The sequence below is a fragment of the Gossypium hirsutum genome, chromosome D12 (assembly GCF_007990345.1).
Source record: "Gossypium hirsutum isolate 1008001.06 chromosome D12, Gossypium_hirsutum_v2.1, whole genome shotgun sequence".
Taxonomy (NCBI): Eukaryota; Viridiplantae; Streptophyta; class Magnoliopsida; order Malvales; family Malvaceae; genus Gossypium; species Gossypium hirsutum.
In genome coordinates, this window is record NC_053448.1 from 45,450,209 (window position 1) to 45,472,630 (window position 22,422).

The 22,422-nt window shown below is 34.6% G+C and overlaps 1 protein-coding gene across 1 annotated transcript; it reads right to left on the reverse strand.

Moving 5' to 3' along the window:
• Positions 1-18,725: 18,725 nt before the first annotated feature.
• Positions 18,726-21,127, reverse strand: LOC107946144 (uncharacterized GPI-anchored protein At4g28100). The gene is made up of 2 exons (XM_016880367.2): positions 19,753-21,127; positions 18,726-19,317 (listed from the first exon to the last, which is right to left on the reverse strand). The coding sequence occupies exons 1-2, from the start codon at positions 20,371-20,373 to the stop codon at positions 18,979-18,981; spliced, it is 960 nt and encodes a 319-aa protein (XP_016735856.2). The 5' UTR covers positions 20,374-21,127; the 3' UTR covers positions 18,726-18,978.
• Positions 21,128-22,422: the final 1,295 nt, after the last annotated feature.

Sequence of the window (22,422 nt, forward strand, 5' to 3'; positions counted from 1 at the left end):
CTGACTTCGCGCTTACGTGGATGCGATTTAGGGGAAAATAACCCATTCCGGTAAATAATAAAATACTGGGCCTATTTCGGTAAATTTAAAAAAAATTGGCTTTTTTTAGTATTTTGCCAAAAATAAGATATAGCTTTTTACTTGAAAATGGTGAAATTTATTATGCTTTCCTCAACTAAATATCTTTGAATTTTTTTTAAATATGTTTTTCTAGAGTATCTCGAAATCAATAGGTGTTGAGTTTAGTATAAAGTTCTGACTGTTGAGTTTTTTCGAGATCAAGAAAGGAATAAGGAAAGAGAATTTCGACTGATAAGTCTAACAATGGATCTCAGACACCCATAAAAGTTCAGTATACATCCAATTTGGTATAGAGTCCACTTTTTCAGGCGAACCCCTGTATCAGAGAGTTCGTTATATATCTACTCGTACAAGGTTCACTCATTCAAGTGAACTCTTTCATTGAAGAGTTCATTATATATCCACACTTATAGAGCTCATCAATTACTTATTTTATCTACTTCGGCGAACAACTTAAAGGGATAGCTCATCATATATCTATCTCATTTAATCAAACTTACCCTTCTAAGGGAGGATCTCATTATATATCTACCCTATCCACTTAAACGCACCCTTTTATGGTAAGAATCCATTATTTATATAAATCTCATTATATATTTCTAGCTTGACTAAGCTTGCAACGCTACAAATAAAGGAGCTAGCCAAAAGAGTGCCAAAAAAAATGTAGCTAAAAAATGGGCTAATTAGAAAAAATAAAGGTGTATTTATGGATTTTCCTTGTAGATTAAAATCAAAAGGGGTGTTCTATATCCAAAAAATTCCACTAAGATCACGCAAAAACCTCGTAAGTACTGGAAATCATTAGTGGCTCCCTAAACCTTATATGGTGTGAACCACACACAACCTCTACTCTCCCCCTCTATATATTTTACCTCAACAAAAAGGTATCATATAGGGGCTCTCAACACTACTCTATAGTAATTACAGTCATAAAGGGTGCAACTCTTCATTGACTCAATCAGACATAGCCTTCTAAGATTCCAATGTCCCATCAGGCAAAATCCTTCTAAGGGCTCTAATGTTGTTTTCAATGAAACCTTCTAAAACTCTAGTGTCCCGTTGGAAGTGACCTCCTCAAGCTTCAACAAACAATACAACAACAACACGATTAGGTAATCTAAAAGAAGTACAAGCTATTGATAAATGTGTATCTACATGAAACTCCCGACTACACTTCACATTTTGATAGTCTTGGGGCAAATCGCTTTATAACCTCCCTTCAAATGGGGGCAATTGTTATACACATTCTCTTACACTACCACCAAGTTAACCTATAACATCCTAATAAAGCATCCATGCCTCTATAGCCACTTTATATATATATAGTAGGGTGTCAATCTAATGGAACCCACATCAATGCTCCTTTTCTCCTCTATAAAAGCTCTCTCCATCACAAGAAAAAAGGCTTTGAGATATAGGTAAAAGTGTTGCTAAATCTCTCTTAAAAGGCTCTATAAGGTTATAAGAACCCTAAAAATCATCGCCTGCGGTTTAAACCACACTATAACAAACCCTCACAACTTTTGTGTTACAACATAAATGAACACCGATTATAGTTGTGAATTTAAGAAAAAAAAATTTCCTAGTAAAGATGAAACTTTATAATAATATTTTAAGGAAAAAAAGAGAGGCTATTTTGAAATTGTTTTGTTCCTTAATATGATCCAAAATTGTTGGCCCTTTCTTTGGTCAGTTTGGATATGAATGTCTCAACCAAAAGCTAATGGGAACACATGACAGATAGTCCAATTATAGAGACCAAACAATGAAATAGTCATTTTTATGTGAGATAAGGATTCCAACAAGACTCTCAAATGCAACTACTTTTGAAATTATACACCAATCCATTTAACAACTTTGACTCATGCCTTTAGTTCTTGACACCCACGTGGAGCTAGTTTCCTTTTTTTAATTAAGGAGCTAGTATTAGAGCAGATCTCATATATATTGATGTTGCCTGCAAATTGATCACAACTAGCAGCGTAATATTGCAAAAGCAGCCATCTATGGATTGTTCTTAGAAATGTTATGGAATAATTTGACACCCATACCAAGCAACTGATTCATCATACTCTGAAATTCACTAACATGGTCAGCTATAGACATTCCTTCTTTATATTTCAGCGCCATCATTTTCTTCAGCAAAAATAACTTGTTATTGCCCGACCTCGAAGCATACAAGCTTTCAAGCTTCTCCCACAATGTTCGAGCATGTGTCTCCTGATCAATGTGATTGTAAACATTTTCTTCAACAAATTGCCGAATAAAGCCACACACTTGTTGATGCTCAAATTCCCATTCTTCATCACTTTTCGAATCGGGTTTTTGAGTAGTAAAGACCGGAAGATGCAAAGCCTTCACAAACAACAAGTCCTTCATTTTATTCCGCCAAAGTTGATAATTTGTGCCATTCAACATAATCATCTTGCTCGTATTAATTTCCATAATTATCTGACACAATAACCAAGCTCTGGTACCAGTTTGTTGGGAAGAAACCGAACAACCGAAACAAAGCGAAAGCACAACCGGTGTTCTTTCTCTCCTTATAACTCCTGTAAAAATTATGGCAAGCACAATAGCACAAGATATGTTCTCTAGCAACCTTAATCAACCACAAATCAACTAATGCAACCACAACAAACATAAATAGAGACACCGATATTTTTACGTGGAAAACCCCTCTAAATTAAGGGTAAAAACCACGGGACTTTAGAGTCCGATAAAGAGCTCCACTATCATCAAATGTTCAACTACAAGATCACAATATCAAGCCTACAACAAGCATTCAACTCCGACAAGGCTAACAACATGTAATCTTTAGCAAAAGAGAGAAAAATGAGAGAACATCACCAAAAACGTAGCTGCTGAAAAATGGGTATTTCCGACGCTACAAGACTCGGATGAAAAATCCGACCGTACAAAGTCAAGAACACCTTATCACCTAGCTGCTGTCCAAAAATCAGCTCAATCGAACCACGGATGGACCTTCGATCGAAGAGTTGATCACTGCTGCACCAAGCTTGAAAATCTGATTTTTTTCTATTCTCTTTCTCTCTATTTTTTTCTTTAGCTCTCTGCTGAAATTTTTGCCCAACACCCGTTAAAAACCCAAAATGGCTTTTTTTGACAAAACCAAAGAAGGGACAAAACATTATGGCATAAAATATGGGTTTCCCACATAGTGGGACCCATACCCAACAAATCTCCCCCTCCAACTATGTGGGGAATGCCTCCATACCGGAGGTCAAACAACATGCTTCAAACTTTCCTCTTGGTAAGGCCTTCGTCAACATATCAGCACCATTATCATTAGTGTGTATCTTCTCAAGCTCTAACAGCTTAGCTTCAAGAACATCTCGTATCCAATGGTACCTCACATCAATATGCTTAGATCTAGCATGAAAAGTTGAGTTCTTACCAAGATGAATAGCACTCTGGCTATCACAGTACAGGACATACTTCTCCTGAGTAAAACCAAGCTCATGCACAAACTTCTTCATCCAAAGCATCTCCTTACACGCTTCGGTTGCTGCAATGAACTCTGATTCGGTGGTGGACAATGCAACACACTTTTGCAGTCTCGATTGCCATGCCACAGCTCCCCCTGCATAAGTGATTAAGTAACCTGAAGTAGATCTCCTCGAGTCAATGTCTCCGGCCATGTCTGAATCTGTATACCCAACAAGAACAGGTTTCTCATTGCCGAAACAAAGTTTCATGTTGGAAGTGCCACGAAGATATCTCATAATCCACTTCACTGCATTCCAATGCTCTCTCCCTGGATTAGAAAGAAACCGACTAACTGTACCAACGGCATAAGCCAAGTCTGGTCTCGTGCAAACCATTGCGTACATCAAACTACCCACGGCTGAAGAGTAAGGAATTTTCTGCATCTCTTCCTTCTCCTTTTCTATGGAAGGACTATGCTTAACACTCAATCTAAAGTGCATAGCAAAGGGAGTATTCACCGCTTTAGCTTTGTCCATACTAAACCTTTGAAGTACTTTCTCAATGTACCTCTCTTGTGATAACCATAATTTCTTGGCCTTTCTATCACGTGTCAGTCTTATGCCAAGAATTTGCTTTGCTGGCCCCAAATCCTTCATTGCAAAGGATTTACTCAACTCTTGTTTCAACTTCTCAATTCTAGAAGCATTCTGACCAACAATAAGCATATCATCAACATAGAGCAAAAGAATAATAAAATCATCACCAGAGAATCTCTTAACAAACACACAATGATCAGAAGTAGTCTTCTTGTAGCCTTGCTCCCCCATAACAGACTCAAACTTCTTGTACCATTGCCTTGGAGCTTGCTTCAAACCATACAAGCTCTTCTTCAATCTGCACACATAGTCCTCTTTCCCTTGTGCAACAAAACCCTCTGGCTGCTCCATGTAAAGCTCTTCTTCCAAGTCACCATGAAGAAAAGCAGTTTTCACATCCATTTGTTCAACCTCTAGGTCATAACAAGCTGCCAAACTCAGTATAGTTCTGATAGAGGACATCTTCACAACCGGAGAAAATATTTCTTCAAAATCAACCCCCTTTTTCTGAGTATAACCCTTGACGACCAATCTAGCTTTGTATCGTGGAGATGAAGACTTCTCTTCTTGCTTCAACCTGTAAACCCACCGATTCTTCAAAGCTCTTTTGCCCTTAGGCAGTTTCACCAATTCAAAAGTATGGTTCTCATGCAATGATTGAAGTTCGCCTTTCATCGCTTCAACCCACTGATCTTTGCATTCACTCTCCATAGCCTCTTCATAACATTCAGGTTCTCCCCCGTCAGTCAAAAGAACATATTCATCAGGAGAATACCTGACAGAAGATCGTCGATCTCTGGAAGACCTTCGAAGTGGAACTGCTGGTGGAGCTATAGGTGCTTGTTGTTGATCATTCACAACATCATCCATGGGAGTATCAAAGTCACCTATAGTCTGATGGTCACCACTAACATCACCATGCACATCATCCTGGATAGGATCTGGTGAAGAGTCTAAGGGAACCGGATTCACATCGATCAAGTCACCACTACCTTGTGAATCCACTTTCTCCGTCTTATCAATGTCATCAATGGTCTGATCCTCAATGAAGACAACATCTCTGCTTCTCACGAGTTTCTTCTGAACTGGATCATAGAGTCTATAACCAAACTCACCATCTAGACCATAACCAATAAAAATGCATTGTCGAGCCTTGGCATCCAACTTGGATCTTTCATCCTTTGGAACATGAACAAATGCTTTACAACCGAACACACGTAGGTGATCATATGACACGTCTTTACCAAACCAAACTCTATCTGGCACATCACCTTTCAAAGGAACACTAGGAGACAGATTTATCACATGTGTCACTGTATTCAAAGCTTCAGCCCAAAACGATCTTGGTAACTTTGCATCTGACAACAAACATCTGACTCTCTCAATCAATGTTCGGTTCATTCTTTTAGCTAACCCATTTAACTGTGGAGTCTTTGGTGGTGTTCTCTGATGTCTGATTCCCTGTCGCAGACAATACTCATGAAACGACCCTGTGTACTCGCCACCATTATCAGTACGAATGCACTTCAACTTCTTCCCAGTTTCCCTTTCAACTGATGCTTGAAACTGTTTAAACACCTCAAAGACTTGATTTTTAGACTTCAAAGTGTAAACCCATAGCTTTCTTGAACAATCATCAATGAAAGTCACAAAGTAAAGTGCACCACCATGTGATCTTACTTTTATCGGACCACAAACATCTGAATGGACCAACTCTAGCAACTCTGATTTCCTATGAGGAGGATGGCTTCTAAATGAAACTCTTTTCTGCTTTCCTGCTAGACAATGAGCACAATTCTTCAGTGTAGCATTCTTTAAACCTGAAAGTTGATTCTTCTTCGCTAAACAGTTAAGCCCCTTCTCACTCATGTGACTGAGTCGTTTATGCCACAACTCAGTTGAGTTGTCATTCAGTGTCACATTCACCGTCTCTCGAGAAGTCAAAGCTTGCATCAAGTACAAATTTGAGCTCTTCTTTCCTCGAGCCACAACCAAGGAGCCTTTAGTCAGCTTCCACTGCCCTTCACTGAAGGTGTTACAAAATCCCTCATCATCAAGCTTTCCTGCAGAAATCAAATTCAAACGGACATCCGGTGCATGTCTAACATCCTTGAGAGTTAACTTTGTTCCATTGTTACTTACCAAGCTAACATCTCCCATACCAATAACCGAAACCAAACCATCATTACCCATCTTCAATACCCCAAAATCACCAGGAGTATAAGATGTGAAGAATTCCTTCCTCGACGTGACATGAAGTGATGCACCAGTATCAATCACCCAACTAGTCTCGTCGCATGCTAGGTTGACCAAATTCTGATCACAAATAACTAACAAATCTTCACGAGTAACAGTAGCAACACGCTCGGATTTTTCATCGTCATTCCGGTCGTGTTTATCACCACCACCTTTGTTTTCTTTCTTCCACTTGAAGCAATATTTCTTGATATGACCTTTCTTACCACAATGATGACACTCAAGATTCTTGTATCTCGATCTTGACTTGCTTCGGCTTTTATCTCTACCCTTTCCATCTTTGTCTCTGTTTCTCCCCCTGTTCTCGATAACCAACACCTCGGACTGTGATGTAGAACCCTGAGATCTTCTTCTAACCTCTTCATTCAACACACCACTCTTAGCCAAATCCAAAGTAATAATACCCTGTGGGGCAGAATTAATGAGTGAGACTCGAAAGGTCTCCCAAGAGTCTGGTAGAGTAGCAAGCAACCAAAGTCCTAAAATCTCGTCATCAAATTTGACACCCATACCAAGCAACTGATTCATCATACTCTGAAATTCACTAACATGGTCAGCTATAGACATTCCTTCTTTATATTTCAGCGCCATCATTTTCTTCAGCAAAAATAACTTGTTATTGCCCGACCTCGAAGCATACAAGCTTTCAAGCTTCTCCCACAATGTTCGAGCATGTGTCTCCTGATCAATGTGATTGTAAACATTTTCTTCAACAAATTGCCGAATAAAGCCACACACTTGTTGATGCTCAAATTCCCATTCTTCATCACTTTTCGAATCGGGTTTTTGAGTAGTAAAGACCGGAAGATGCAAAGCCTTCACAAACAACAAGTCCTTCATTTTATTCCGCCAAAGTTGATAATTTGTGCCATTCAACATAATCATCTTGCTCGTATTAATTTCCATAATTATCTGACACAATAACCAAGCTCTGGTACCAGTTTGTTGGGAAGAAACCGAACAACCGAAACAAAGCGAAAGCACAACCGGTGTTCTTTCTCTCCTTATAACTCCTGTAAAAATTATGGCAAGCACAATAGCACAAGATATGTTCTCTAGCAACCTTAATCAACCACAAATCAACTAATGCAACCACAACAAACATAAATAGAGACACCGATATTTTTACGTGGAAAACCCCTCTAAATTAAGGGTAAAAACCACGGGACTTTAGAGTCCGATAAAGAGCTCCACTATCATCAAATGTTCAACTACAAGATCACAATATCAAGCCTACAACAAGCATTCAACTCCGACAAGGCTAACAACATGTAATCTTTAGCAAAAGAGAGAAAAATGAGAGAACATCACCAAAAACGTAGCTGCTGAAAAATGGGTATTTCCGACGCTACAAGACTCGGATGAAAAATCCGACCGTACAAAGTCAAGAACACCTTATCACCTAGCTGCTGTCCAAAAATCAGCTCAATCGAACCACGGATGGACCTTCGATCGAAGAGTTGATCACTGCTGCACCAAGCTTGAAAATCTGATTTTTTTCTATTCTCTTTCTCTCTATTTTTTTCTTTAGCTCTCTGCTGAAATTTTTGCCCAACACCCGTTAAAAACCCAAAATGGCTTTTTTTGACAAAACCAAAGAAGGGACAAAACATTATGGCATAAAATATGGGTTTCCCACATAGTGGGACCCATACCCAACAAGATAGTCCAATTATAGAGACCAAACAATGAAATAGTCATTTTTATGTGAGATAAGGATTCCAACAAGACTCTCAAATGCAACTACTTTTGAAATTATACACCAATCCATTTAACAACTTTGACTCATGCCTTTAGTTCTTGACACCCACGTGGAGCTAGTTTCCTTTTTTTAATTAAGGAGCTAGTATTAGAGCAGATCTCATATATATTGATGTTGCCTGCAAATTGATCACAACTAGCAGCGTAATATTGCAAAAGCAGCCATCTATGGATTGTTCTTAGAAATGTTATGGAATAATCTTGGGATATTAACTTGGCGTTGCCTTTGCTGGTCCAAAGGTGCAAAAAATTTGGGATGGGGGGTAGGGGTAGGTAGACAAATAAAGCAGTTTTCTTTGTAAATTGGTGATCAGTGCTAAATATTATTTGATAATTAGTCCCTCAATAATGCTGGTAATTAGTCTGCAAATCTTAATAATTGGGCGACAATCCAATTATTAGGACTTTTAGAATGCCCCCCCCCCCTAGCCTTTTGAAATATCCATCTTCTAGTGTTGCTATCTAATTATATCTTATTAGTCATACGCACGTGTTGATGGTAGAAGCCATTTCTTACCATTGTTGGAACAATTACCTAGAACATATACATGAATCTCTTAGAAATGATATCATTTTATTATTATTATTATTATAGATAACAGTGTTATCATTTTCTAAAGGATAAGAAATGGTTGAAGCAATTGAAATTTTACCCCAGGCTTTAGGTATTATTAACTTGAAACAAACTCGAGGGTTCACAACTTTAAGTCCTGATGGAATCCGAAGAAGCAGTCCTCCTATAAGAAAATGGGCAACACTATCTTGAATGTCCCTTGTTTTCTCGTTGTAATTAATACTACACTCCATAGGATTCTTCTTAAATGGGTTACACTCTTAATCCTAGATGTTAAAATAATGCATTTTGGGTGTGTAAATGCAGGGTTTTTTTGCCTTATAAAAATAGATATGGGAAGAAGCCAATAACTTCGATATGCCTTTGAAGAACGTTCCAATTTCTTGGGATTTGCTTCAAAGTTGCTCCACCTCCTATATTCAATTTTCATTTTTTGTTACGGGATTTGCTGGCAATTGCTATAAAATTACCCGTTAAGGTTATTCTCAGCATTCAATATATTAAAAGTATTACAAAAATTGTCAATACTATATTTAATAAATTAATTAAATTTAAAAAAAGTGCTCTGATATGTATTTTTACTTTTTTCTGTCAGGTGTCTTCGTCTTTGACTTTGAGGATTATAGCAATTGATTCTCCTTTCCTCTACATTGGTGCAAGAGAAAGTGTAAAGAAAGACCAAAGAATCCCATTTGCACACATTGGAAGACCAATACCCTTTTGCTTTTCCTATCTCCCTTATTGTGTGAACGTCAATTTTGTGCAAATAAACTTATGGAGTTTTAAAGTGAAGAGTGCAAAAAAATGGGAAGAGACAAGAAAGAGAAACACACATGCAATCACATGATGAGTGTATGTAACACGCCATACCACCAGCAGATAACACCATCATTGTATTCCCTCACTTTAGAATACTCAAACCTAGACAATGTCCCAAGTCTAAATTGGGCATTTCTTTCAACATTTATGTTTCTTTCCAACAATGAGGGAGAAGAGACGAATTACAATTACAGGGTTACTGCTAAGGGTTTCACATCGCAAGAAATTTACAAGAGATGAAAATTAAGCTTTTCATGTATCAAGCAATTAAAGCCTAAGATTGGTTGATTAATATAAAAATATATGCATAAACTAGCGGAATCAAGTGATATTGAGTACTTAATGCTTCTTTAATTGAGCTTAAATGTTGAATATACATAGCTTTATATTTAAGCATAGACCTTTGGGGTTCAGTTCCAAGCAAAGAATCCAATGATTCGGTTCTAATGGAGCTATTACTAGGTGCTCAAGCTTATCCCAACATGTATATTTTTTTAAGAAAGAAACTGAGGCATCCAATATTTTTCCCGGTTAAGTGAGGCCAACTGAGATAAATTCACTCTAATTTCAGCATTTTTCTATAGTTGATTAAGCCCAATCGTCTCTAACACTAAAATATTCACAAGTTTTGAAAATGCTTTCTCCTCTCTTTTTTATCAAAAACAAATAAAAAATTCATGATTTGGTTTCTAAAATATATTCTTTTTTCATTTTGATACTCAAATTTTTGTTTATTTTAATTTGGTTCCTGGCTTACATTCAAATTCCCAATTAGGTACCTAAAATATGCCTTTGTTATATTTTTAGTGTATTTTTTAGACAAACACAAAACGCCACATGGCGTCTTTATGTAAAAATAAACAATTTCTTTTATTAAATTTATATACACATTAAAAAATATAAATATATAAAAAAATTCAAAATATATAAAATCTAGAAAAAAAAATTTTAAATAATATTTACAAAAAAATTACGATAATAAAAAAGAAATTAGTTGGAATTAATAATATTATTACAAAAATGAAAAAAATTGTAAAAGCTATAAAAAAATAAAAAAAATAAAAAAAGGTTTTAAAATATTTTTTTATAAATTTATAAATTTCTAAAAATATATTTAAATTTCAATTTTTTTTGCAATTACTTGAAATATAAATACTTTTTTTATTTTTTTTATAATTTTTCAATTTTTATATATTATTTTTAATTTTTAAAATTTATAACTATAATTTTATAAAAAATTATTTTTAAACTTTTCAAAAATATATTTATACATTATATATATTTACATTTTATAATCAATATAATATATATAATACTAAAAAAAGGATTTGTGGCATGTTCTAATAGCTCCACATGAATGGCCAATGCCAATCAACAACCGGTCAACGGTTAGTCAAAGTCAAAAGTGTTTATAATTTTTTATTTAAATTTAAAATTTTATTTTAAATAAAATTGCCACATGGTATTTTTTTATTGGCTAAAGTTGCTTAACAGATTTTTTAACGTTGGTTACAAAATTGACCTAGAATAGAGAAAATTGATACTTTAGGCACCAAATTAAAACAAGAAAATTTAGTACCAAACTGAAAAACTGAGTATATTTCATAGGCTAAATTGTGAATTAAGCCAAAAAAAAATTCACAAGTCAATATGGACCTTAAGCTTGACGTATGTGGTATATAATGTATCTAAGATTAAGCCCAACCACAACGGCGGTCAAGTTCGAAGTTGTGGTTAAGCCCAATCTTATCAGAAAAGAAAAAAATTCAAGCAAAGAATATCTAACCACATGACCATTAACTATGGAAAATGAGCAAATATTAGAAACAATAATAAATAGGAAACCGAAATTCAATTATATATAATTTTAGAAAAAGCCCCTACAAACCTGGGTCTCTGATCTTTTTAAGCCTAATTTTATTAAGGGTAAAATATTAAGGAAAACTTAACCTTCATTATTTTATTTAAATAAATTAAACTCTGTTGAGATAAGTTTTTAAAGGGTTGTTCATGTGTTAATGAAAGTGATCATTTTCACTATCAATTGCGCCAAGCGCATAACTTGTCTTATTTGTTGGCATGTTTGATCAAAAAAAATTGACGATTTGCTTTTATCTTTTTTAGGATCTTGTGCAACTAATCTTGTGTTTATCATTGGAGAAAAGATAGAATCAAGTAAGATTATTTTTTAAGCATTCTTATGTGATCTACTTACCTTTTATATTGGCATATGCAATCATGAAGATATAAGTTGACTTTTATGATCTTTTGTATCTTTATATTAAGGATAATTGATGATATATTAAGATATGCAATCCATTAATATATGAGCTGATTTTATTATCTTTTGTATCTTTATATTAAGGATAATGAATTTGATAAAATTTGGGTAGGTTAAGAGGGAGGTTACCTTGTGAAGATGGATTCATGCTCTAAATATGGAAGACTTGTTCAACCTTGATAGTTTTTTATTGTTAAGGCAAGTGTTTTTTAAGTGGCCCTTAATGTGCCAATGGAAGTGACTACTTTCGCTAGCACATCGGTAGGCAATATAACTTTATTTGGAGTTGAAAATCTTTCCAACTAAATGAGTTGGGAAATAACTTAAATGATTTTGTGGATAACCCATATTTGAGGATCCATCTCATGGAGTAACAATCTTTGAAGGTTTGATTAGATCAGATCAAGCAACCGAATCCCATGAAATATGGAGATTGAACCGGGATTCATTTGAAGACTTATCTTGAAGATATTTGATTTATTCTCGACTCTACGAGGATATTTGTAGAGCCTTTTTTATGAAGCTATTTCATTGGGTCTTAATTATAACTAATCTTTATCTTAGGATGTCTTAAACTCTTATATATTAGAGGCTTGGTAAATTAGAACTAGGTAGAGAATGCACTTACTAGTTCATAGGGGAACACTACTTTTGTCAATGCATTTGAGACTATAAAACCTTTTTGTTGTTGGTTTTACAAGCTAAATTCTCAGTAGGAGAATTTAGTGGTAAAAGGTATAGACTTTAAGATACAAAAGTGAGGTGTCTTCAGTGGGGTGTGTTAGAACTAGGATCACTAGTTGTATTTGTTTCAAAGATAGTGGATTCAACTCATTGAGCTAGGTTTCACAAACGTAAGGAAACTAAATTACGTAATCAATTTATTGTTCCCTGATTTTTGTAATGCCAGCAGAAGTGGCAACGGATGTCCACTTCCGTTGACACTTTTGTTCATATTTTGTTTATTGCAATTATCGACTAGTTCATGTCAACAAACTCTTATTATATAGAAGTTAAAATTAAAGAAAATTTTTAAAAAAGCTAACTGTTTATTCAAGTGTACAAGAAGTATATATCTTTATTTAAATAAAAATATAAAAGCTAATTGGCTTTATTATTATTATTTTAGCCATTTATTGAAAATCTGTCTTACCTATTAATATTAACATTTAACGCATTATTGATGCATAGGTCTCATGTGCCATCAATTAATAATAAGACGATACATCATTATTGGTATAAAATAAAAATATAGGACTTAAAAATAAATACAATTAACTTTATTTAAACATAATTAAATATTTATTATAATTATTTTGTTTCTCTTTTAGGTTTTGGGTTTCTAGTCACTAACTAAAAAAAATTATAATTTGGTCACTAAACTATTCAAAAGTTTTTATCTAAGTCACTGAATTATTCAAAAAAATTATTCAAGTCACTGTTAAGTTTTTTTAAAGGTTTTGTAGCGAACACCAAGTTACGATTCGATGATGGTACAGTGGCTCAGTACTCATCGGCAAGTACAAGAGAATATCTTAGATCCAAGTCGAATTGATGGTCAATGTTGGAGATCAGAGAAAAAAACTGTTTGAATTTTGGTTCGTAGATTCGTGAAGTCGAAAGGTACTTTATTAAAAAAAAAACTAAACTATAGAAGAGAAGGGGAAAGTGCTTTCGATTAGGGCATACAGTGCCAACAAAGAAAGCCATATAGCATTTATTTTAACAGCACCGTGACTTAAATGAAAACTTTTGAATAGTTCAATGATCATATTGTAACTTCTTTTAGTTTAGTAACCGAAATGAAAACTTACACATAGTTTAATGGCTAATGGTGTAGTTTACCCTATATTTTTAGGTACATATTTAGAAAAACAAGACAGCATATCAGATCCTCTTATCTATAGCCAGTTGAATGATACATTGTATTACGTTGCAAACCTTGCCAATTGTGTGATGTAGTTCTAAATTGGATGAATTACTCTTACAAATCTGATTTGAATATCTAGTCCTTGCTTACAGGTATTCCATCCATGCAGTAAACTTTTCCATAACCAAGAGTCTGTTCCTTTCACTTGCACATCTAAAAACTGTTAAAGAGTGACAATATTTCTTTAGAAGTATGGATTGAATCCTAGTCCTTCCAAATTCCTAGGGCTGCATAACCTTACCCTATACATAAGAATGCTTGTGTTTCTAATTCAGGTATTTCCTAGTTCACATGCCTTGAACTTGATGGATATGGTATCGTATATTTGGTAGGATCCAACTTGTTAGTTTTAGGTATCTTAAGTGAAAATGTACTGGATTTTGGGTCCAAACGTAGAATACTTGGTTTGGGCTTCGCAACAACCAACATGAGGCAACTGCAAGGAAAGAATTCCTTTTAACTCCCATCTTCTACATTCAACACAAATTCGTATTATGGAATCATCCTAGTCTTAGATAGTAACTTCAACCAAAACAATTTCTGTATAATAAATCTGTTAAATATAAATTATTAAAAATTTTAAATGTAAGTATACTACGTTTATTAATTGCATTATATTAAAACATGTTTAAAGCGATTACGTCATGTTTATACATTTTTATATTTGTTAAACGTAATATATAGGGAAAATTAACAGAATATGGCGATTTCAAAAAATATTAAAGAAAGTAGGCTGATTTTTTAGATATTCAGGTTCTCCCTGAAGGGAACTGCATGTCCAAGGTTGAATGGTCAGTAATGTTCGTTCGAAGGTAGTGGAACGGAGGTCAAACATAGCCATGGAGAGTGGTAAAGGTCTGGTTGAGTTTCCAAAGGTAGGGTTTGCATGTCCTAAGAAGCCTCCTTTGGAAATAGATCGGCAGAGCAAGGGTTCCGGTGCCATTAGTGAGCTCTAGTACTTCAAGGTAGTAAGGACATTGAAAACTAAGAAAGACTGCAAATGTAGAAATTACTTGGGTAGTCACTAGGCGCTGCCGCCAGGAATAATGAGTGCAATTATCAAAGAGTTAAATTCTAAGCTGGACATCTTACATTTTCTTAAAATTCTCTATGCAAATCTCACTAAGTTCTCCCGAACTTATAAGCTTTCTGCTTGAATGCAAGTTAGTTAAATATTTGGAAATCAAGAAGGGCCAAGCCAGACTTTGCTAAGGGCTAGGCGAAACGCAGTAGCTATGCATGTTTATATAGGGGCACCCATAGTAGCTTCTCCTCGAGGTTTTAGTTGTCATTTTACGTTTTTGAGTCTTTGTCCAAAGGAATTTTATAATCGATTGATGGAAATGAAATTTTAAAGTTTTATTACCAGTCAATACAAGTTGGTTAAGTATGTAATTTAAACCAGAAAAGAGATTTTGTTAAGTCACTCGGGTTAGTGTGGCATCAAATGCTTGGTACTAGGGAACGGGTTGTGTAGAGGGTGTTACATAAAGAGGGTAGTCCGTTAATTAAGTACCAACCCTAGTGTCGTCCATGATTACCATGTGCATGTTAATGAGCTAGCTCTACATAATAGGAGTTGAAATTGGGAAACTTTCAAAGATATGTTATCGAACTTAGTGTGCCTTCATATTGTAGTACAAGGGGTTCCTTCTCCTTTAGATGTTGAAGACTTCCCAGTTTGGCTATGGGAGAAGATTCATTGTTTCCTTTAAATGTCAACGAGGGGAGGTTGTGGAAAACAATTTGGAAGAGCAAAAATCCTCAAAAGGTTAAAGTCTTCTTTTGGCTTGTGAGTACAGGTAAAATGCTAACTAATGAAGGTCGTATGAGGCAACATTTGACTGATGATCCTAGATATTCTATATCTAGGCATACTGTTGAAGACACTAGTCATATCGTGCGTTCCTGTTTCATTGCCTTATCCACTTGGATGAACTGGGTTAAACTAGAAAAGCTTATTGAATTCTCTCAATTGATATTGGTGACTAGATTGATATTAAAATTTCACAACCTAGCTACTTTATGTAGCTTGATGTGGACTGGCCTATTCTCTTTAGCTATATTTGTTGGAAATTATAGACTATGAGGAACAACCTAGTTTCCAATAAGGACTTCACAGATTGTGGGAGCATCGTCAATAGCAGTTGGGATTTGATGTGGGAAATACGTGCAATTAGTGAACAATGTAATACGAGAATAAAGAGTTGCTACTAGGTTCATTGGAGGAAACTAGAATAGGGTTGGCATAAAGTGAACTCCAATGGAGCTTTGTGATTAGATACGGGGCTAGCGACTTTAAAAGGAGTGATAAGAGACCGTGAAGCATAGTGGTCGATTTTGCACTAGTGTGTACCACTCTGTGCTAAAATGGAACATTAAATTATTCTTTTTCGCACCAATGAAAATTTCGGTATGTACCAGTCACACTAACTCGTTATGATCAATTTTGATCATATGGCGTGGAACATGGTGTACCAAATAATATTTAAAAATATATTAATTTTTATCGTTTGCTCTGTTTAAAACATTGAAATGTCAATACTTGCATTAACCAATGAATAGAAGACTACACTTAATTGGACAAACTTTAAAATTTAAAGTATAATAAAAAGTAAGCTCACTCGTAGGTCCAAAAAAAAAAAATTCCTCCTGATGAATGCCTATATCTTTAAAATTTCAGCCTCCAGCTTAGTTTCAAAGCTTGGTTTCAAACAACTCTTTCAACCGTTGATATGTATGTTAGTATTGAATGGGTTAATGTTGTGAATTATATTGTCCTTTAATACATGAGATATTTTTTCTTCTTAATTTTGGATTTATTGAAGGATAGATTTTTTTATTATTTTAGAGTTTATTGACGAGCGTTTTATATAATTGATAAATATTTTATATTTAAATTTTATTTAGTATCATTCATTTAATATTTTTAAATACTAAAATATACATATGTTAAATATTTTTTGAAAAATAAATCTAAAACGGTATGTCAAAATAGATTGATACGTACCAGTTTCAGAAGAAAAATGATGCGGCTATTGGCGCGGTACCGAATATCATAAAGGGAAATGGTTATGTGGTTATAATGGACTGACCGGGTACTGTTTTGTATTTGAAACTGAACTTTGGGGCTTGGAGAATGGGTTTGAGAAAGGTGGTACTTGAAGCTGAACTATTGCTAAGCTATTAGTTTCTTTCTTGAATTTCTACTATTTGGCCCATACTTGAATTGCTATGTTGAGATTTGGAGGTGAAGCTTGTGCATTCTTACAGAGAGGAAAAAAAGGTGGCGGATGGTATGGCTTCCATATCTTATAATAATCAGCTTGGTTTTCATGTTTATTTCGCACCTCCTGATGCTATATTGCATCCTCTACATGATGATTGTTCTGAGGTGGCTCTCCCGGATTTGGCTTGATTGGCTTTGGCTGTTTTTTTTACCCAAAAAAAATAAACTATAAGATCTATAAATGATATAAAAAATACACACATACCTAACTCCAATCATAAATGAATAAAGGAATTTCCTTTACCCTTCTATTAACCTTAATCTTACAATTCAAGGGACACTTCAACATCACTGTAACTACAATCTTAGCAACCTAACTCCTAAATACCAAACTTTTGATGGTCTTATGTCAAAAAAAATTTAGGGGTCAGAATTAAACTATAATTTTCATGATAGTAAAAATAAAATTTTAACATTTTAATAGCTTATATCTTTATAATTTTTAAATAATTAAATTAATTTTTTTATCATTTTTAGGAAGATCAAAAACTATTTTTATTTTTACCAATTTAAAATTTTAAAGAATTTTAAAGATTTTTTTTTTCATTTTAGAGGGTGGGCACCTGCCAGCCCCTAGTTACCCCTGCTTCTAAGCATTTTATTCATTTATTTTACTTTTTGATGCCGATGAGCCTGGTGGGCATGCTATCATAAAACGATTTCACCCACAACCCGAAACCAAAGATTCTACTGCCAATGCTATTCAATTGGTTTTCATTACAATATATTATTTGTTTTTAATTATTTTTATACTTTGAAAAAAATACAAAATCCCTCCTTGGTGTCTGGCCGACAGTGAAAGGGCCTTTGGATTTGATAAAAATAGATAAATTACATCATTAGTCATTAAATCATAGGTAAGTTTTTGTTTTGATCACTTGATTAAAAAAGTTACAATTTGGTTACTGAAGTATTTAAAATTTTTTATTTTAGTCACTAGATTATTAAAATTGATGTTATATAATTTTCTCTGTTTGCATTGCATATACCAATCAAAATCTTTCTTTCCATTATTCTTCTACAAATAAGTTTTTTTTCGTGAAACAACTTTGGATGCTATGAATTACAAACCAAATTCAAATAATTTTTTTCTTTGATCTCTGACACTGACTGTCAGATTGACTTGAATCTAAAATATATTATTTTATTCGTTGACAGGTACTAGTCCATCATACCGATCATCAAATTATCGTTTGGAACTTGTTGGTAGATGTTTAAAAAAACTTAACAACCTAATAAAAGTAAAAACTTTTTAATAGTTTAATAATCAAATTGTAATTTTTTTTTAATTGTATGGTGAAAATGAAAATTTAAAAAAAAAGGGACTTTGGAAAGTTATGTACTGCATAGCGACAAACACTCTATCGAAACCACACACATTGGACATGTTGCCCCACCCCCATGCCATTTTAAACACCAATTTACAAACAGATTTAGCATAATATTTTGGTTAGAACTAAAGTAGAATCAATTTAAAGAATAAAAAAGGTCACTTTACGAGGTTTTATATAACTACTTTACTACTTTAGGATACTGACTGATATTTATACTAGGCGACCAACATATCCCTGGGATTGGGATTCCCTTCTTCCTTCCATTTAGTAAACGCTTATATAATCAATTCTCCCCAAACCCATCTGCCTTCTATGATCTATCACACCACCCACTTGTCAGATATGATGAAGAAATGGCAAAGGGAACTAACACTGTCTATTATATAAATCGGCTTCACTTCTCGTCTGCTACATAAACAAATAGTTTTTGAAAAGGCGAGTTGAAATTTACAGAGGGCGAAAAGGCCATACACAAAAAAGAAGAAAGACCCCTGCGTAACCCCATCTTTAATTGTCTGATAGGTCTAAAAGGTTCACGTGAATCCCCATCAGTCTCAAAGGACTACCCAAAAAGCAATGTGCCACTCCATCACCACTCTCCGACGCTCTACCCAAATAGTGAAACCAATATGATAAGGGGTAAAATCGGGAATGTAAAAGATTGCCACGATGGTGGTGGCGATGCAGACGATTGAGCTTTCTCCAACTGCAGGGAATCAACAGCTAAGGGCATGTTCTCTTGATCTGGGCTGCACCTCGACTCGTGAGGGTGCGCACTGTACATTATGGCCCGCAGTACGGCCGAAACAGTGGGTATGTAAGCCGTTTTGTTGCGTGCAAGGAGCCAAGTGAGTCCCATTAGCTGGCAGTCTCGGTTGAACATCTTGCTGGCTCTCTCGCTCGTGCTCCCGTCTTGTGTTCCGTTCTTGCTGTATCCGCCTTTGAGCTGAAAAGTTACCAAAATTGCAAAAAGGAACAAGACTGTTTTAGAGATCATGGTTTGGTTGAAAGGTAATGAGCAAGGGTCCTACTTATTTGCAATATGTAGAAAAAGGGTGATGCATATTGGCTTCTCCATCCACATTACAATGTCACTTTCATGGGTCTACTGGAATGAGTTTGCTTCCCGTGTTATCAGTTGCTCACTGAAGCCACGTTCATTAATTAACAGTAGAATTCAGAAATTGGTAACTGCTAGAGCAATTATATTCTCATGAACCAGAACGGATTTAAGACTGACGACATTCCTTGAAAATGATAAGAAAAAAAAAAAGAGTGGGATCTGGAATGAATGCATTCATTCCCCATGAACTGAACTGATTGTTTGGGTCATTTTAAGTAGCCAGAAAATGATAAGAAAGAGTTATCATTAATTACATACCCTTTGAAGAGCACCGAGGCATTTGGTACACCCAGCATAAGAAGAGTTGGTGCAACTCCTCTCCAAGTTCTTCACTGCAGCTGTCGGTGTGGCGTTCTGGAAACCGGAAACACTAAACGCAGCGGGACAACTCAAGGAACTAATCTGATGTAGCCGTATCCCACAAAAACATAGAATCGGATCGCAACTGGCGTTTGGCTGAGGAATCTGCACGCGCTTGCTTAGCAATGCGTTCTGCAACGAGTTCACACACTTTTGAGAATCATCCGGCCTCATGGGCTGCTCCCATCCCGCAGGAGCGGGAGCCGACACTTCCAAAGCATACCTGGCATGAGCTGCAAAGAGCCAAGCTGCTAACACGGGACAGCAGCGGCTTCGGTCCAGGTTGTTGCCACAGGCGTCGTTGACGCCGCCAAATAGTTCGGCGGACAGGTCGAGACGGCAAACTTGAGCTTGGATTTGAGCTGGAATTGCGGGAACCGTGTCCGTGGATGAGTAGTCTCCAGGTTTTAAAGACTGATGTCGACCGGAAACCGGTTGAGATAGAAAAGTGGCCAGAGAGGAATGGGAGAAGAAAGAAAATAATAGTACAAAGGATGAGAGGAGGGAAAGAGAAACCATGTTTTGGAAAAAGTAGGTGGAGGGGGGAGTTGGAAAACGGGAGCTAGATGGTAAAAGTTAGGGTGGCTACTCTTCTGAATCTTGTAATTCCATAATAATCATTCATTCCTTTTGTTCATATTAGATAAGAAAAAGGGAAAGAGATACTCGAGAGGTAGAAAGAAAGATTAGGGTGCTTTGAAAACTACCCGCACTAAGCAAGTAGGTTAATGAATTTTAAAGAATCTATAAACAGCAGGTGTGGTGAGAGAGAGGGCGCCTCTTCTTCTGCTGCCGCTCTTGACTGTCTTCTTTCTCCGAGTGTGTATTCATTCAATCGGGAATTGAGGAGGTTACCTCCTCCTTGTATCTTTCTCTCCAAAGGGCATGAGAAATGACAGATTATCCAAAATAGTATCATGAAACGAGAGAGAGAAAGAGGATAACAGAGATGTCTCTAGGTTCATGGTCGGGAATCCAATAATTTTATATTTGGAATGGAAGGAGGGAGAAGAGATGGGTCCACTCGATGGGAAAAGACACAGAAGAGATTGGCTAGGTTATAGGGGAGTGATTGAAAAGCAAGGCCGTATAGGTCTGTCTGATCAGAAATTGTTGTTCTTCTCCTTTGCATTCTCTAATTTCTTTCCATCCCATCCGCCTGAATGTGGATGACAGCACAACACAGCCCCTCCCCTCTTTCACCCTCACTCTTTGAAACTGTAAAATTAGCTACGCTTTAATATTTCATTTAGATAATATAGACCAACTTTATTCTTTTATTTAAAGATTTGAGAGGAATTATATGAATAATAATAAATAAAAATTTTAAATTTTGTTAGATTTTATCACACTCAATAATAATTTGAGTAAATAAATATATTTTATACTAAAATATATATTTATAAAAATATATCAAAAATTATTATTAGTGGAATTAAGGGTAAAGCCAAAAAATTTTTTTTGGGTAAAATTAATTTATGTATTTTTTACTATGTTAAAAATACAATTTCATCATTTTAATAGCCTAAATTTTTATAATTTTTAAATAATTAAATTAAAATTTTATCATTCTTAAGGGTTAAAGTGTAATTTTACCAATACAAATTTAAAATTTTATAAATTATATCAACAAATTATTCTTAGTGAAATCAAGGGTAAAGACAAAAAAATTATTTTTTTGAGTAAAATTAATTTATGTATTTTTACGATATTAAAAATACAAATTATCATTTTAATAGCCTAAATTTTTATAATTTTAAAAATTTTAAATTAAAATTTTATCATCTTTAAGGGTTAAAGTGTAATTTTACCAATACAAATTTAAAATTTTATAAATTATATAGGGACTTAAAAGAAAAAGATTTCATTTTAAGAGGGACGAGCCCTACCAATTGAGTGGAGTGGTAAGGTCTTTTATACGAATTTATAAAAAAATTTATTAAATTAAATTTCTAAAATCTATTTGGTATATTTTAAAAAAAATTAAGTACTTTTTATCTATTTATTATTTTTCACGTTTTTTCATTGGAAAAGTTATCATTTGGTTTTTTATTATGGACTATCAAATGTATTAAAAAAATAAATCTTCAATTTTTTTTAATGAGTTATCAAATAAGATTTTATTGTCTAGAAAAATATTTGCATAAAATAAGATTTGAACCTTGAACATCATCACGTCATGCTTTTTAATAATTTAATTTTACCTTTTCAGCTAAAGTTATATTTAGTTACTATATTAATTTTTTTATTTGTTACATAAAATTACTACTCATATCGTGGACGTGCCATAATCTAGTATTACCTTATTTACTTCATTTGGTTGAAAGGTAAGAATTTGTTATTTATGTTCATTTAAGTTATAGAGAGCACTATTATGTTTATTAGAGAAGCTTCTTAGACTGCAAATTGTGTTGTAAACAAATTATTAGGTTTTAAGAAAAAATATTCAGTGAAGAGTCAATCTAGATAATTACTCAACACTATTCTAGTTGTAAACACAAATTGAGTTGTCAACCTTGTATATAAATATTCGATTGTATCCTTTAATGAGACACGACGAAAAATTAC

What these genes read in the sequence shown, in the direction of transcription:
- LOC107946144 (XM_016880367.2), bottom strand. Translation starts at nt 20,373, where the DNA reads ATGGTTTCTCTTTCCCTCCTCTCATCCTTTGTACTATTATTTTCTTTC. An exon ending in GCCTCGGTGCTCTTCAAAGG is followed by an intron (nt 19,318 to 19,752) that starts GTATGTAATTAA and finishes GTAACTTTTCAG; the next exon opens with CTCAAAGGCGGATACAGCAA.